The 17,670-nt window shown below is 33.1% G+C and overlaps 1 protein-coding gene across 3 annotated transcripts in view; it reads left to right on the forward strand.

Moving 5' to 3' along the window:
• The window catches only part of LOC124372398 (cytochrome c oxidase assembly protein COX15 homolog), a 39,009-nt gene extending 23,385 nt beyond the window's left edge, over positions 1–15,624 (forward strand). For all 3 annotated transcript variants that reach the window (XM_046830797.1, XM_046830796.1, XM_046830795.1), the window contains exons 5-10: positions 2,113–2,245; positions 8,214–8,400; positions 9,067–9,322; positions 13,319–13,473; positions 14,781–14,894; positions 15,426–15,624. In XM_046830797.1, the coding sequence (XP_046686753.1) occupies positions 2,113–2,245; positions 8,214–8,400; positions 9,067–9,322; positions 13,319–13,473; positions 14,781–14,894; positions 15,426–15,563 (983 nt within the window). In that variant the 3' untranslated portion in view covers positions 15,564–15,624. The remainder of the gene's footprint in view (positions 1–2,112; positions 2,246–8,213; positions 8,401–9,066; positions 9,323–13,318; positions 13,474–14,780; positions 14,895–15,425) is intronic.
• Positions 15,625–17,670: the final 2,046 nt, after the last annotated feature.

Consider the following 17,670-nt stretch of genomic DNA (forward strand, 5'->3'; position numbering starts at 1 on the left):
CTATGGGTCTGTATCCGACAGTCTTTCAAGTGGAGGTCGCAGCTATTATGGAATGTGCTCGTGAGAATCTTTGTCTGCGATATAGGAGGAAGACGATTAATATTTTCACGGACAGTCAGGCAGCGCTGATGGCGCTGGATTCTTGCGTGATCAAATCCAAATTGGTTTGGGATTGCTATCAGGCCGTTTCCTCCCTTGCCAGAATCAACAATGTAACCGTTTGTTGGGTTTCTGGTCATGAGGGGATTCTTGGGAACGAAAGAGCTGATGCCCTGGCTAACCAGGGCTCAGCAACAATTATGACGGGCCCTCAACCGTTCTGTGGTGTTCCAAGGTGTGAATCCTCTAGGGTTGTCTCGAAATGGATTCGCGCGGAGCATGAGAGAAGGTGGAGGTTGCATCCGGGTTTGAGAGTGAGTACAATGGTATTACAGTCACCTTCCTCCAAGGTGGCTTCGGACCTTCTCTCATTAAACAGATCAATGTCTTCTAAGGTCACTGGTCTCATCACGGGGCATGGTCACCTGAGGAAGCATCTTCACAGAGTTGGCATCCTTCAGGAGGATCCGCTCTGTGGAAGGTGTAATGCTCAGGAGGAGACTGCTGAGCACCTGCTCTTTGATTGCCCTGCAATAGCAAGAGAGCGGTATGCCATCTTTGGTAGTTTGGACAGGGGTGGTGAATTTTCCCAGGAAGACTTGATAGGTTGTTTTCGGCGGTTTGTTGAACTGCTGAAGTTGTAGACTGGTGGGCCTCATGGTGTGTTTCCGGGGTGCGCAAAAAGCCCTTGAGGCTTAAGTGCATGGCAGTAGGCCGCCCCAAGGGGAAAAAAAAAATACTAAATATTCTAGCTGCGATCTTTACATACTTTATGGGTTACTAGTTCAAATCCAACCAATTTAATTTTTATGTGATGCTTATCAGCTGAAAATAAAAAGCCACAGATTTAGACACCAGTCCTAAATACTTTAACAATAGTTCTCATTTACGATCCTTACTAATTTTGCTCTGTTGTGTTCTGATCTTAATGTTTATGACATTAACACAGTTCTGTTGGCTATGTATTATTTTTTGTTCTTAATAAGAAGCAATAAAAAAAAAACATTCAATGTGTTACAAACTTTCTCCAGCTGATTGAATAGTCTCATCATCTAATTATATGTGGCTTTTGTAACCGGTGTTTTAAAGTTCACACTATGTCAAAACATTATTAACCCATTATAATCTTAAGATATTTCAAACTTGATGTGGAAACCTATCTTCAGAAAGAAGTGTTAACCCTCTTATTTGGCAACTGCCGTACATACGGTAGTTAGGCCGCCTGAGTACTGGCACTGCTGTATATACAGCAGTAAGCAGATTGTTTGGAAATCGGTTATTATTTACTTATTTCGATGTTTCGGTTTAAAACTGAATATCAATCGATGGCAGAATAATCGAGTTATCGATTGAGGTACATATATTATTACTCAATACATCATCAAACTTTATTCATCTTTGTATGGTTAGAAGAAACGTCTTGTGCAAGCAACTGTTTTGCCTCTGACCAACTGACCGGGCCAATTATCTTAGTTACGTCTGCGTTTGTTGTGTTTTGGTGTCTTTCTAATTGCTTTCGTTGTGTTTTGGTGTCTGTCTAATTGATTTATTTTTAGTTATATGTTTTGTTTTGGTTATTAGTAATATGGTTGAAGTCACACTTAATGTTAGGAACAAATCGAGTGATTTGAGAGAACTATTAGCTGAGTTGGGACAGGCATCCTTTTCAGGCTTGTTCAAGATTAAATTTTTTATAAATAAAAAAAACTATACAGTAGCAATAATAATAAGTGAGTATTATTTTATTCCTTTAGTTTTCTTGAAAACAACTGCAACTGAATATGTGAAGATTATAATTGTATGATTGTTTTGACACATTTTAAACCAGAAAATATAGGAGATAGTTATGTTGTTTAGTTGCCATGTAGTGAATTTTCTTCTAAATAGAGTTTGGTATATTCATAATATTATTGGATATTTCACTAGATCCAAATAAAAATACATGATTCTCTAAAAAAAATTAAACTAAGAACTCAGCTTATTAATATTAAAAATAAATTTTGGATATTCCAGGTGGTGTTACCAGACTCACAGAGTCTGGACTGTCCATGGTGACTTGGCGACTATTGGGAGAGAAACTGCCCACCACCCAGCAGCAGTGGGTAGAGGAGTTCAATAGATACCAGGAGTTTCCTGAGTTTAAAATGTGAGTGCAACTGAACATATTAATCTTAGAACCTGCAATGTCATAATGTGCTTTTTATTCTCCCCGGAACCGGCTGTTGGCATATAGCTAGTATTTTTAGTTTTTCATTACCATGTAGGAGCCAGGAATTTAACGCAATGGTCGTTTTCGCTGGAATGGAGCTTGAAGCCCCCCTGTTGACACAACCACTGAACTGCCACTATCAGTATACTACATATTACACCACATTTTTGCCAGTCAATGTCATGCTTTGGCTTGTCTGGGTGGAGTGATATGTAGCGCCAAAGTAACACAGTCCAAGAAATAGTAGTGAGTGCACATTCGAGTCTCTCACCATAACACTATTCATGTGATGACGTAGCAATCTCTTTTGTTTAATATAAAAGTAATTTATGGATCTGTAGGTATATTAATGATAATGAAATAATTTGATATGACATTATAAATCTAGTCTAGCGTGAAGGCAATATTAAATGTATATTTTTAATTTTTTCACACAAAATAATATTTTCTTAAACATGCCCCTGGCAGGACACATTTTGGGAAGCAATCCCAAAATGTCAATCCTTCTTGATAATATCAAGGATTTCACCAGTATGTTTCCTCACCATAATAAAATCCATATTTTTACTTTGCAGAACGTTCATGACGGGTTCTAAAATTACAGAGTACTTTGCAATTATAACCAAACCTGCAACGAAAATTTGTTTAGTAACTGCACAGTGTAAATGGTAGGCAAATTTTCTTGTAGAGTAGTTTCCTATGACCGAGAGGTATTTTCTATTGCATTGACTATTATTTCAAGGAAGCTGTCACAAAAATTTCTAATGCTCTTGTGTTTTTTAGACCATCTGGTCTTTTAAGAGTCTTGATGGATTAGGAGCTAAATTCCTGTGGGCTGACGGCTCGTGAAAGAATATTGTATACTTAAATGTTGCTATTAAGTTTATTATTTCTAGTGGTTTACTAACTTCATTGACCACAAGATTTAGTTTGTGGCTTGAGATATTGAGAAATAAATATTTATGCTACTTTTTCTTTAAAATGGCCTGTACACCACCTTCTTTTCCAGACATCATAGAACGTCCTTCAAATCCAACACAATTATCTGCTGAAAGACTCTGATCAGCTAAAAAAACTCTGAATTACACCAGGGATTGGATGGGTATCGTGAGATTTTAGCTCAACACAGCCTATAAAATTTTGATTCCTATCATAAAACTGAAAGCCAATAGAAAGTTGTTCTTTTCCAGCAATATTTGCTGTTTCATCAGCCATTATAGTCAGTCATCAGTCATTTTCATGGTAGCCATTGTATTCTTTAATTGTTTTAAATGTCCCAGGGACAACTACATATGGAGGTGAAGAATGGCACCGAGCAACAAAATGTCCAAGTGTGAAATATCAGTTATTTGTAGCTTTTAAAGGGGAAGCTGTATATATCTGTGAGAACTGTCGGCTACCAGAATTTTCTAACGTCACGAGATCGAGTTCGGCAGAAATCATCAAGCCAAGTGACAATCGACTTACAAGAACTCCGGATTCTAATTTTTCTAACTTTAAGTTGTCTTGAAAATATTTTACTTAATGTAATGGCAAAGGCCCATAGATATTATACCCTAGTAGGAGACCTCGATGTAAATATTTTGGAATACATAAGACCATGTAAACCACTTTTAAAATTTACTTAGTCTTGTACTGCACTAATGAAAAACCGACTAGGAATATGGCCTGTCTCGACAAAATTTATTATAATCTTGATAAAATGTGTTTTAGCAGTACATGTTAGAGCAAAATATAATTTCTGATCATGCTGGTGTGTGGGTTATTTTTTAGTAACAAAAAATATATCAGTAAGATAAATGTTGAAGGCCCACATGAAGGAAGTCAAAAGCGAAATCTCAAACAAAGTAACTTTAGGGAAAATATAAAAATTACCTAAAGTAATGTTGACTGGTTTAATTTAGGCCTATGTAATAATGTAGGTATTGATGTTTTCATTGTTTGTTGATGTGTTAAGTTATTATTTTAATATTTGTTGTCCTTTTATCAATGTACCTGTAAAATCGAAATGTAAAGTTAAAACTTGGTATGCTCCTCAACTTAAGAACATGAGAGCTTAATCTTTTAGTATTATATTGCAGATGGAAACTTATCTCTTATGTTTGGGACAAGATTATTTTCAGTAACTTTAAAAAATATATAATATATATATATATATATATATATATATATATATATATATAGTTATATACATATATATTTTTTGTGATTCAATGTTTATTGAAATTAAATAAGGCTATTGCCATTTATACAATTTAATGTATATATTATAAACTTTTTAAAGTTACTGAAAATAATTTTTACAATCAAGAAATTAATAAAGCAAAGAAGACTGCTAAGGACACTATGATTACAAATGCAAAGAATATGTAAAACAGCATGAGTAGTTGTAAAAAATGAATCTGGTAATCTGAGTAGGCCTAGTAATAATATTGTACCTGTAACACCTGATGTCTTGAATAAGTGTTTTGTTAACTAGTAGTAATGGTGTAATAGTTAATGACAACATCATATTTTGATCTGTTGGAGAACTATCCTCATCCTGTTAATGTTATTGAACATGATTTCAAGTGGAAGTTAATTGACTGTGGTACTGTAATTTCCATTGTTTCCAAAATGAACTGTTCACGTAGTGAAGGCTTATATGAAATATCCAACTTTCTTTAAAAAAATATAGATTTAATAATTCTACCTCTTATGTATATAATTAATTGTATATTAGTTGGGGGTCAATTTTCTAGCTGTTTTAAGTTTTCTAAGGTTACCCTTTTATTTAAGAAAGGAGACAAGAAATTACCAGAGAACTACACTATAGCAATAGTTCTGATAATTCGTAGTAGAATCCTGTTTAATAAGGCAACTTTTTAAATATTTTACATCCAACAATTTCATCTATCCTTATCAATAGACCAAATCACTCCATTGTAATAGGTGTTGAAGTAATTATTGAGGTTGTCTTGAATTGTTCTGAAAATAAGTTGGTGACTGAAACTACACTGATGGATTTGAGCAAGGCTTTTGACCCTGTAAGTCACTCTATTTTATGTAAAAAAACTTGAATTTTATGGAATAAGGAATTTGAATTACAATTAATTGAAAGTTACTGGAAAGACAGAGAACAAATGGTGTGTGTTAATAACTCTTCTTCAGAATTCTTAAGTGTAGTTGCAGAGGTATTCTTTTGAGGTTGTGCTCGGATGTTCTTCCCCACACTATCCCGCCATATCTGATGTGGGATTCCATCAGTGCATGAATGCTGTCTTTGCTGTCAACATCCCTCATATCCATTTCATTCTATGAACCACATAGGCTCCAGAGCTAAGTTTCTTACTTAGTATGTCAGCATGAGCGGCCAAGGAAAGGTCAGAATCTATTGTTAAGGTCAGAATCTATTGTTAAGCCCAGAAATTTATTTTGCTGTTCTGTAGAGTTGTTGAGAATTTTTTGTATTTCTTCAGATTTGCGACTAAAATTGATTTGTGTTGTTTTCAATGGGTTTATTGCTGATTCGTTATGGAGGCAGTACTGGAGTGCTTTATCTATTGTGTGTGTTATGTCAGAAAAGAAACTTTGAGCTTTTTCATTCTTAAAATGCAAGGTGGTGTTGTCTGCATACATTATTGTCTCCACAGTTCTGTCATTTATAAAACACAAAGTCATTTGTAAAAAGCACATTCATGAAAGGACCCAGGACTGAGGCACACCTCTTTTCACTCGTAGCGGCTTGGTTCTGACAATACTGCTTTTACTGCTGTTTGTTGTCTGAACTTCTACGATTTACGCCCTTTTAAATAGCTGGATACCCAATCTTTGGCTCTACCTTGAAAGCCTGGTGCAGTCAGATTATCCAGTATCAATTTGTGTCCTAAACAGTCAAATGCTTTACTGTAGTCTAGAAAAACAACTGATACATGGTTTTTTCTTCTAATTTATCTGTAATAAACTCGACTAAGCTTGTAATTGCACTAAAAGTCAACTTCCCCTTGGGAAATCCATGCTGGTTCTTAGAAGATTGTTAATTTCAAGGTGTTGTAGCATTTTCTCAGTACAATTTTCTCAATTATTTTGGAAAATGTGGATAAGAGATGATATAGGTCAATAATTTTTTGGATTTTTTGATGAACCTTTTTTATTTATGCTTGGGATAGATTTAAGATATTTTCAGTGCAGATGTGAATTGTTCCAGACTGAATGATTTGTTATTTATATTTGTTAGAGGAGCTGCCAACTATTTTGCACAGTTTTGCTGTTTTAGCTGGGAATTCGTCCAGTCCAAAAGATAACTTGGTTTTAGTGAGTTTATTACTTCTGGGACTTCTTTCTCATCAATAAGGGTAAAATTGAATGTTGTGTAATAATGATAAGCTGCAATATTGTTTGGATGAGCTAGAACTACATTTTGCAGCTGGTTTCTGTTTTCCTGAAGAGTTGTTTCTGCTATTTATGAATAATAAATGTTGAGATAATCAGCAATGAGCTCTGGGTCATCCTCCTTCTTGCCATTCACCTTCAAGCATAGAGAAGTATTGTGTGTTTGCTTAGTGTTCCTTTCTAAGTTAATAATTTTCCAGAGTACGTTATATGTTCCTGAGTGATGTTACGTTTGAGATTTCTGAGTTTAATATCATAATTTCTCTTTATATTTGCCATTTCTTCCTTGTCACTATTACTACCTGTCTTCTCATATTTATAAAAAGCTCTAAGATATTTATTTTTTAGATTATTGGCTTCATCATCATAGATTACTTTTGATTTTGCTTTTAGTCTGCTTTGGGCATGCATAGTTAAGTGCTCTTGTCACAGTTGTCAAAAATTGTTGTTAAGCTTCTTCAGCATTACAAGCATTAATCACATGGTACCAATCTTCCCCAGCAGGCTCATCCCTTAAGCAATTAGGGTTCTGTGGACTGTAGTTTCTTCTAAAGGAACTTTAATGTCTTTTATTATTTTCCATTCGTTTGCTGATGCTGTAAACTTGACCTGTATGATTTGAAATTTCAGCTTCAATACGCAATCTATGGAGGTCTTGGAAGTATTGGTTATCCGAGATGCTGACCGACCAACTTCACAGAGTTGGCGATAAATCTCAATTGGTTTTTTGTGTTTAGCCAACAAAAACCGTATTACTGACCGTACCTAAAAACTTGTGGGAGTTTCAATTGTATTACATACCTTAAATTGCTATTGTAAAACAACGAGGAACAACAGTAACCTCTAAATAGATGGCTGGATAGCCACTGAACAAAGATATGCCCTGACATCAAAATGGCCGCAATTGTCCCGTTCCTAATGGTTACAGAGCGAAACGTAATTTACTTCTGGATAGTCCTCATATATTACAATCCCAACAACTTTTCTATAGAAAAGTGAATTTCACTTACGTAAAATATAAACAATCGCCTGGATAAGCAAATGTTGTCACTTCATTTACATAAGCTGCCATAACTCTACTGAGCTGACAGGAACATTCAATATTGTCAGTTTTCAGTAAAATAACACTAGAACAAAAACATAATAGATTATGTATTATGATTCATATTACGTATTAGATTATGTATTTAGCCCTAACTTCGCCTGGTAAAATAAGACGTCTTTACTTTACTTTACTTTTACTTTAATACAAACGTATGTCTCATGTTTTGTGTCCAATATTCTCCATAGAAAAATAGTTACATTGTTTAAATAATTCGAGAATTGGCTGCAAGAAAGAACTACGTGACAGGCTGATATTGCACGCTATGTGAACATCAAACCACATAAAGAGGTTGTGAGTCAGCAAGTCTATATAATGTAAAACCATTTTGAGCAGTTAAGAACTTGCCATGCCAATAAAAAAAAACAAATTGAAAAGAAAGTTTCCTGTTACACGTAAATATAAATTTAACCGTCATTTTTTTTGTTGCAGAAAAAACAAGAATATGACTTTGGAAGAGTTCAAATTCATCTGGTGGATGGAATATGCACATAGGCAATGGGGACGACTTATTGGAGCAAGTTTTTTTATTCCAGCTACAATTTTCTGGGCCAAGGGTTGGTTTCAACCAGTCTTGAAGAAAAGAGTGTTAGCTTTTGGTACCCTCATTGCAATGCAGGTAACCGTAACTTGTTAACCGGTACATCCATAATGTGAATATTTATTTTAAGTTTTTTGCAATGTAAGAGTCAGTTGCTGTAATACTTATAAAATGTTGTGAAGTGCAATTATGCGTATTTATACAAAATGTGTCATAAAAAATTTATTTATGAGAGAAATAACACAAAATTTTGTATGGTTGTTCCTTTCTAAATGTATAATATAATAAAATAGCTTCCTAATTATTTTTCCTTTTTTAGTTATTTGCAAAAAACTAAAAATTTTTATGTAATTTATTAAAACATTAAAAAAAATTTAAATTACTTAAAATTACATCTATATATTTTTGTTGTTGATAGTATATATTTATACAAGTAATTTGGTGCAACTTTTAGGTCATTCTCTAATTTTTATGAAAACTTATAAATTTTAATCTAAGAGACTGCAAAATCACCAATTTTAGCCTGGCACTTTTGACTAGTCACAAGGGGATATGAGATGTGAACAAATTTTGCAACATCTCATATTTGCTCCTGGCCCTGAAAGGGTTAACTAGTATTAGGTGATGACAAAACCAATGTTTTACCCAAACATAAAATTTTCTCCATTATATACCTTGGGAAAAAACAAACATGTATAAATCCTCATGAATAATTATCCAAAATACTCAACTTATTGTTTTTAGGGGCTAATGGGCTGGTACATGGTCAAATCTGGCCTGGAAAACAAGTTTGATGGTCCCAGTGATGTGCCCAGAGTGTCCCAATACCGTCTGGCCTCACACCTCAGTCTGGCATTCGTCCTATACACTCTGTTCTTGTGGTCAGCTCTAGACCAGCTATTGCCTGCCGAGAGACTTGCTCAGGTCACGCGGTCCGCCACCAGGTTCCGAGCACTCGCCCATTCCTGCAAGGGCCTTGTATTCCTTACAGCGGTCTCAGGTGTGTTCACAAGTTCTCAAGTTATGATATCAAGAATAGGGTAGTAATAGAAGGCCTTTACCAAATTGCAAGGACACCAAGGTAAAATATGAAGATGGAATCTAAACAATATTTTAGACATCAATATTATCTTAGACTCATTCTAAATGATCAAACAATTTAAAATGAGTCTAAAAACAGTTGTTTACTATTCACATACAGATCAAGGGATGCAAGGTCTAGAGTTTTTTATTTAATGTGCAAAGAATATGATGAGTCTACAACCGTCATTGTTGGCGAAGGAAAGGCTAGACCTAGCACTTCTGCTGTGACAGACATTCTGTCTACCAAGTTGTTTGATTCTGGCCGAATACAACAACTTTTGGAGAAAGTAAATTTTGCGTAAAATAGATTAAAGTTTGTTGTTAACAATGAAAGTATTGTGAAGGAACCAGGATTTTTTCAGATATTTGCCATTGTACATTGATACAAGGAATCAGTAACCTCATCAATGAGAACCACGAAGAAAACAACGTTAAACCTATCTTGACATGTATTCTTTAGTTCAGATTCAATGATTTGTGTTTTGTTTATATAAAGTGCATGTTTTAGATATAGTGTGTATGGAATTGACACATAACATGTTTGTTGTAATTCTTTACTTATGTGTGTCACAATGCTGTGGTATGATTTGTTTATTTTAACGTGATTGTTATTATAGGAGATTAGTTATGCAAGTGAGAAATAGATTAGATTGTAAATCTTGAAACATAATGTTTCTGATTTATTGTATCACTGTATGATGGCATTCCAGAAAGATACTGTTTCCTTCACAAAATCATTGAAATTACAAATTCGAACAATTTAAAATTTCAAAACAAATTCATACTTTTTAATGTATTACAAAACTTAGATATTGAATTTTCTTAATCTAATTATTAGCTAAGCACTTTTATTATTTTAAAACTATTTAGTAATACAAATCTGAAATTGCCCAATCAGAATTGTAATATAATTTTTAAGTGTCCATGGCCTGAGTAAATTTAAATACAAATGTAAATAGGATATCTGTTAACATTAAATATACAACTTTCAGTAAAAATGCTTATCTTCGATACTTGCTACATTATTTTATATTTTATGAGGTAAAGGAATGTTTTCATTGTAAATTAGCCTACTATTAATATTCCTGATTGGTTTGTGCAACAAGAATAGTTAAATTATCTTAACACGTAGTATTACTTGAGTTCTCATTTTTCTTGATGTTTAGGAAATATTTGTCTACTACACAAAAATATTTAGTTTTATGTAATATTTTAACCCTTTGAAGACGATCTTCATCTTTTAACTCATTGAAGACGACCAAACAATGAGACTTACTATCCATAATGACTGGGGTCATTTTGTATAGTTTTACCAATATGATTGTAATTTTGTAATGCTTATTTATATCTAGAATGATAACTTTGTTGTTCATTTATTCCTCAAGTTATAATCTTTCATGTCATATTAGTACAAAATATGTATAAACGTTTTCAAATGTTACATAGAAATAAAATTAAGTTTTACGTCATTCAGATTTTTCTTACTCATCGTAAAGTTACAATTTTATCAACAGTGTAACACGCTTGTGATACTACCAGGCTCATTTGATTGAGCCACTCAGTCGCAACTCTACTCCATACAAAACTGTCCTGTATTATACATCATTGTAAATATTATTAAATTCTCTATAATATGATGGTATTAATTTGAAAAATTATTAAGCCTTTAAGGTAAATTCAATGTAAATGAATACTCATTTGTAAAAGAATTCTTTGTTTGTATTGTTATATTAAAATAAGGCTACATATCTTGTTCAAATAACTGTTAAAACAACATGACAATATGTCAGTAAATTAGTGGCTACAAAAAGTTACAAGTAGATCTAATAATAGCAAAAGAAGTTTGAAGGAATTTTGATGAAAAATGGCTAAATCACTGTCAATGAAGAGATTGTTAAAACGTTTTATCCATTATTCTTAGACAGCATCAATAAACATAAAACCATGCAATGAATCCTTGTGGACAAAAATACTGTCAATAGATATTTCCATTAGCAATTCAAAAAGTAGCTGTTGATGGCAGCACAAAGCAGAAAGTAGTGATAAAGCAGTTAGTGATGATCAGTGGTGATTGGACATTAGTGCCAGGCTCCTTGTCATGGCAATTGCTCAAGAGAGGGTTAAACATAACCAAACAAACAAAAAAGTAATGTAATAATCTTCAGTTGAGCGATCCCTTGTCGTTCTTGAGTGTGTGACAGATTTGTGAAGTTATTTTTAGCTCACAACGTGAGTTCATCGTGGCTCAACTTTGACACACCTATCACCAAAATATAAAATACACAAGATAAGAGTATGCCACACCACATAAAAGGCTTCACTGGGATTGTGCGCAATATTTAAAATCCATAGTTTATTTCATTCTTGAGATTTCGTGTGGGCAGATAGAAAGACATGAAATTATAAAAAAATAAATTGACATAAAAATTACGCTCAGCCAAATTCAATAGTTGGGCAAGCACCATCATAGAACACATTCTTATATATGTATAAATAAATTTTCATGCAAAATTTAAAAGTCTACAGATTAAATCGTTCTCAGAATATTTTGCCAAATGATACATTCACATTTTTTTCAATGATTGGCTGATGGCTGAACCAGAAAGACCTCTTTTGTGGTCTAGGTGTCTCTGATTTTGAAATGATACAGAGTTCGTTATGAACATCTTTTTCGTTGCCTACTGTTTTTTTATCCCTTCAGGCAGACGTGATCTCAAGATCCCAGTAATTAAGTCTGTGAGTGTGTCAGATTTCAGAGTTGCACTAATCGAAAGGTGAAATGGAGCTAAAGTCAATATTCACATTGAATTAACCCTTTCCATCATAGCTGCATAATATGGACGTGAAAGATTAACTGGTTTTGGATAATGTCTGATTCTTAGAACTTAATGCATATAATTGAACTAGCTGAAAAGCCATCTTCTGTTTTTGATCTAATTCAGAAGAGTTCACACTCTCATTGATGAGTCTATGAAAGAGTTTTCATCAGCGTACAAATATGAACTACTTTTGGAGTCCCCCAAGGAGTTTAAGACGATTTTTACAAACTAAAAGCTTTTAAAATTGTGAAATTCACTTACAGTTAGTTACTACTCTTGAACTATGTTCCAAGAGCAATAGAAGTTAAGGAGATCACAGAAGTTTTGTTTCTACAGCAGTAAAGTCCCAAGGATCTTTGCACTTAGAAAAAAAATATTTTTACTATTCTCTTTCTAGTTTAGGAGTTGGCTTTTGGTTTTTGAAGTCTTTGGTATCATATAAGGCACAATACCAAACTCACTCCAATAACAATAACTATGTTAAAGGCATTAAAGTTGCAGATTCAACTGAACTTTTTAATATTTCTTAGAAGTAATGTAGCTGAAGACAAAACATCACTCTTTTGAAGATTTTTATGACAACATCAGTGTTTACTCATACTTATTTCTATCATGCAATTGAAAAAAAAAACTTCTTTGAGTACACAAAAGTGATGCTGTGGATAATACAAAATAGAATTTTTCTGGATTTGGTGAACATTTTTGACTTCAAGTACTCATTCAAGCTAGAATTTACAGATTTTCAACAAAATATCTTTTGTCTATTAAAAGTTATTGAAATATTTACTCAGTATCCCAATGTCAGAAGTGGTTTGTGAAGCTAGGGCTCACACTGATATACCCCAGACTACTCTAGTTGTGCTATTCCACATAGGAACAGCGTAAGAAAGCCATACCTCCCCAATATCCGACCACCAAGCAGTTTGATTAGAGCTTTGTGCCATAAATGCTAATAATTCAATAAATTCACACACTATTGATTATGATTGTCAAAGTATCATTGTAATTTCAGAAGTATTTTACAAGTTTGTCTAATATATTTTTTTACTATGTGTGAGTAATAACAGATTAAGAATATAATTTGTGTGTTTCAGGGGCTTTTGTGGCTGGACTTGATGCTGGGTTGATATACAACTCGTTTCCCAAAATGGCTGATAAGTGGATACCTGACGACATTTTGGCATTTTCACCTGCTCTTCGCAACTTTACTGAAAACCCCACAACGGTTCAGTTCGACCACAGGCTCTTGGTAAATGCATAAGGGGATCTTTGGTAGAAAAACTGACAAAATACAGTACTTCAGAATTTGGGAATTTATTTAGTTAATGATAATTAATAAAATAATTAATTAATGTTTTTTTGTTTTAATGCTTACATAAGGAAAAAGTTTTAATAATTTTACTTTATCATCATACAAATATAGCGTTAAGGGTATCCACAAGTGTTTTAATTTAAACAGATTGTATTTGCATTTATTTATTATTTTTATTTTTAACGTTCTTTTACAAAAAAAATTATAAGTATGTTTAATCATTATTATTTAATAATGAAAAATACATGAGATTAAATATAAAGTTCTTACTAGAAAAGTAACAGCTGATTAGATTTACACTTAATTGGTTGATTTAAAAGTATATAAATTTAAAGTAACTAGTATATCAACCAAACTAAAAGTATACTTGTTAATGTTGCTTGGCCCATGTGTGTTTCTGTTTGTAATTGCAAAATAAGGAGTAAAATAAATTATGATAGGATTTTATAAAAGATATTTAAGAGAAAGAAAAGAGATACTGTATAACTATTCTAATAAAATCCAAGCGCATATTAATAAAGTTTAAATAAGTATCATACAGCATTTTATTTGCGTGAAAACAAAAGAATGTTTAATCTTGTGTTTTCTAGCATGTTTTTAGTACATATTTTAATATATATCCTAAACATTTTGACCTAAATAGCTGAAATCTTCATCATTAATTGTAACCAATTAAACTAAATATAGATAATTATTTTAAATACATTTAATTTATTTTACGTTCATATAAATATGTATGTAACCAAAGCATATTGTATACAGGACAATAACTAATATACAGAGTAATAACGTATATGTGCAATTTTTGTAACACTCTGCACAGTAGTGAGGAAATAATTCTAGTTTACTTTTCTGTATCTGCTTAATATACAGGTTAAGTGTTAGAGAGGGCTTCTTAGCCCTAACTTCGCCTGGTAAAATAAGACATTCTTTACTTTTTACTTTACTTTTAATATGACAAGGAAATTCAAGATAGGCTTATATCACAACAGGTCAATGTCACTCATTGTGCAACAGGTCAATTTGTTAAGGTAGTTATTCACCAGAGTAAGAGACCAGATTTTAGACCTCGAAATGTAGTGTTACTCATTATTTTGTTTCACTGAACGATGGCAAATGTCCGGAAAAATCCTGTTTCTCTTTCAATCCTTCCATCAAAAACAAACTTCAAACAAAGGTCAATGTATTTTTAATAACTGATGTTTCCAAAGATATTGACAGTTAATTTACATATATATTTACAGGGAACATCAACATTGATGTTGATATCAGGAATGTGGCTGCTGTCACGAAGGAGAATGATCCCCAGGAGAGCTGTGTTAGCTGCCAATGCAGTGGCTACAATGGCATGGCTGCAGGTAGATATACTGTTATAGCTATACAGTTCTGACAAGTGAAAAAAGATAACTCGATTATTAAAAAGTAGAGCTATGTACTATACAGAAAATTTCAATTTTGTACTATAAATAGAATCATTATCAGTTCAGGGAAAAAAATGTTAACACACATATACAACACTTGACAGAAATAGATTTTAATTTATCTTAGACTTATTGTTTTGAACAAAGTAAACTTCTGGTTGTACTATATTTTTGTTTTAGCTGTATATTTTAAAAAGTGTAAATTATATTACAAACATTTAGAACTAAAAGAACTAAAAACTTTTAAAATAAAATATGTTTTTTACAGTGTGGAATACTATTTTAAAACTTTTACTTTATATTATACAACAACCTAAGTAGCTGCAAAAAGTAAAATACACATAAAATCTCAAAAAGTTTCAGTTCAATCTGGTCCTACTCTCATGTATTGTCTAGTCCACACACAAAATCAAACATGTCAAGCTGCTTGTCTCTTGACAAACAAATCCAATTAAAATTTGTCCACAGGTTGCAATGGGAATTACTACACTGCTGACATATGTCCCAGTGTCCATAGCAGCGGCACATCAGTCTGGCAGTCTGGTCCTGCTCTCGTTTGCGGTTTGGCTTACACATGAACTCAAACATGTCAAGTTACCAAAGTAAAACAGGCGTTTGCCGTATCATATATGAATACCACCTAAATAAATCAATTTTCTTATTGCAATTTCTCCTTCATTTCTCCTTGGTTCTTAAAAACTCTTTTTATGCTTACTTTTGTCTGTTGTGATGTATTAAAAAAATATATCATGATTACTGTTACAATCCAAGTCTTGTACAGTGAACAGCTTGGTCTTCAATGTATAAAACCACCAACTGAGTTCAAAGTATTTTTTTTTTAATATTGCTCAAAGAAAGTAAAATGTCACTCACTTCATCCTTTAACCCATTGCGGAATACTGACGAGCTGAGCTCGTCACGCAGCAGCCAGGCCTAACTTGATGATGAGCTCAGGTCGCAAAAGCGGTCTGCTTTCAAGTTTCCCTCCAAATAGTTCTATTAATGTCTGATAGATCGGGCGATCGTCTTCACTTGTCAACTAAGAGTGTTTAACAACGGTCTGCGTTTAGAGTTTTCATAACTTTTATAAATATCCTACAGATCGCAGTTGTATGTCGAAGTTGAAAAATCATTCATATGTGTTTACTCTCTGCTTTTTAGCACTTCTGATTGGGTGTTTTCCTCAGTTGTTATTATAAGTACATGTTGGCGGGTTTAGTCTAGACAATGGCCCGATGTTGTAATCGCTTCGCCCGAGCCGCATTATTTAGACTATGATTCAGACATCATCCCTGCCACCCCGGAATGTTCCTACATCACGGATACCCCAGCAGGCCCATGATCCACATGAATGAATACCTTTACGGCTGAATTTTCTAGTATACAATAGCGAGCGATACGATGTGTCGCACCATTGCTGTTCGTGCGGCCGCTGACTGTAAATTAATTCGTGCCCGCGCGCCAAAACAATACGATCCGCAATGGGTTAACTCTATATTTGGTACAGTTAAATGTACATGTACCTAATAATACAATACGGATTTGGTAGAGGCACATGTAGTGTTATTTACTCTCAAGTTAGCAACTTTTAAAGTATGGATATCACAGTGTTCTTGTTGCAAAATTAAAAAACCAGATTTCATGCTATTTTCAGTACAATTAGTATTGGTATAGTTTTGTGTGAATTTTTTTGTAAGTTTAGTGTATCATCTTTGTACAATTAATTCACACAATGGGAAGAGTGAAATGTAAACGAGTTATAATGACTATGAAACAAACAACTAATCTTATAAATAGCTAAATGTTTTGCTATGCGTTAACTTAAGAATGTTTGTACCAATTCGTCTAATCCTTTAAAAAAAATATTTGTTGGAGTCCAAAATATAAGATAAATAAATATATATAAGATAAGATAAACCAAGGTTGATTATTATTAGGCTGATTATTGTGATAGCTACAACTCATAATGTCCAACAACACCAAGACATTCACTCTTACAATACTAGGCATGCCAATAACTTTACTTTCAAATTAAATCAATATATTTTTATTCACATACACAAAACAATAACATATACAATACACTTCCATAATTTCAATGAATAATTCCCCATATAGACTATAGGTCTGTGTAAGGAGAAGAGTCCATAAATCAGTATTTTCTTAATTTACATTTGTGTAGCATAGTTTTACATTAAAATTTACAAAAGATTGACTTAAGATTGTACAAAATACATTATTGTAAAAATTATATACACTTATAGCAACACTTCCACCCTCTGCCTCCAATATGTGCTCTGGTAGATTTTTTATAAAGCACATGAGCTATGTAAAAAGAGTTAAATTTTTCTATGGAACAATTTGGTCTTGGTATCTGATATCCAAACTGTATTCTATTTCTGATAGTATAGTTGTGGTGAAGCGCTATAAAGATAAAACTTTGTATTTTTGTATATGCAGTAAAAGAGATTTTATATATAACTAGCTGTTTCCCGTGGCTTCGCACGCTTTACGTAAGCCTTGGCCATGTAATTTAGTGCCTTCAAATAGTCTTTGGCAAATTACTGTCTCGTAATTATATTTTGCAGCGCCACCTCGTGGTGAGTTTTATAAATGAGTATAGCATATAAACCTTATCCGTCGAAAAGTACATATACATTCAAATTTTCATAATGATCGGTCAAATAGTGTACGATTCCATAAAGGACAAACA

The sequence above is a fragment of the Homalodisca vitripennis genome, unplaced genomic scaffold, assembly GCF_021130785.1.
Source record: "Homalodisca vitripennis isolate AUS2020 unplaced genomic scaffold, UT_GWSS_2.1 ScUCBcl_3101;HRSCAF=8394, whole genome shotgun sequence".
Lineage (NCBI taxonomy): Eukaryota > Metazoa > Arthropoda > Insecta > Hemiptera > Cicadellidae > Homalodisca > Homalodisca vitripennis.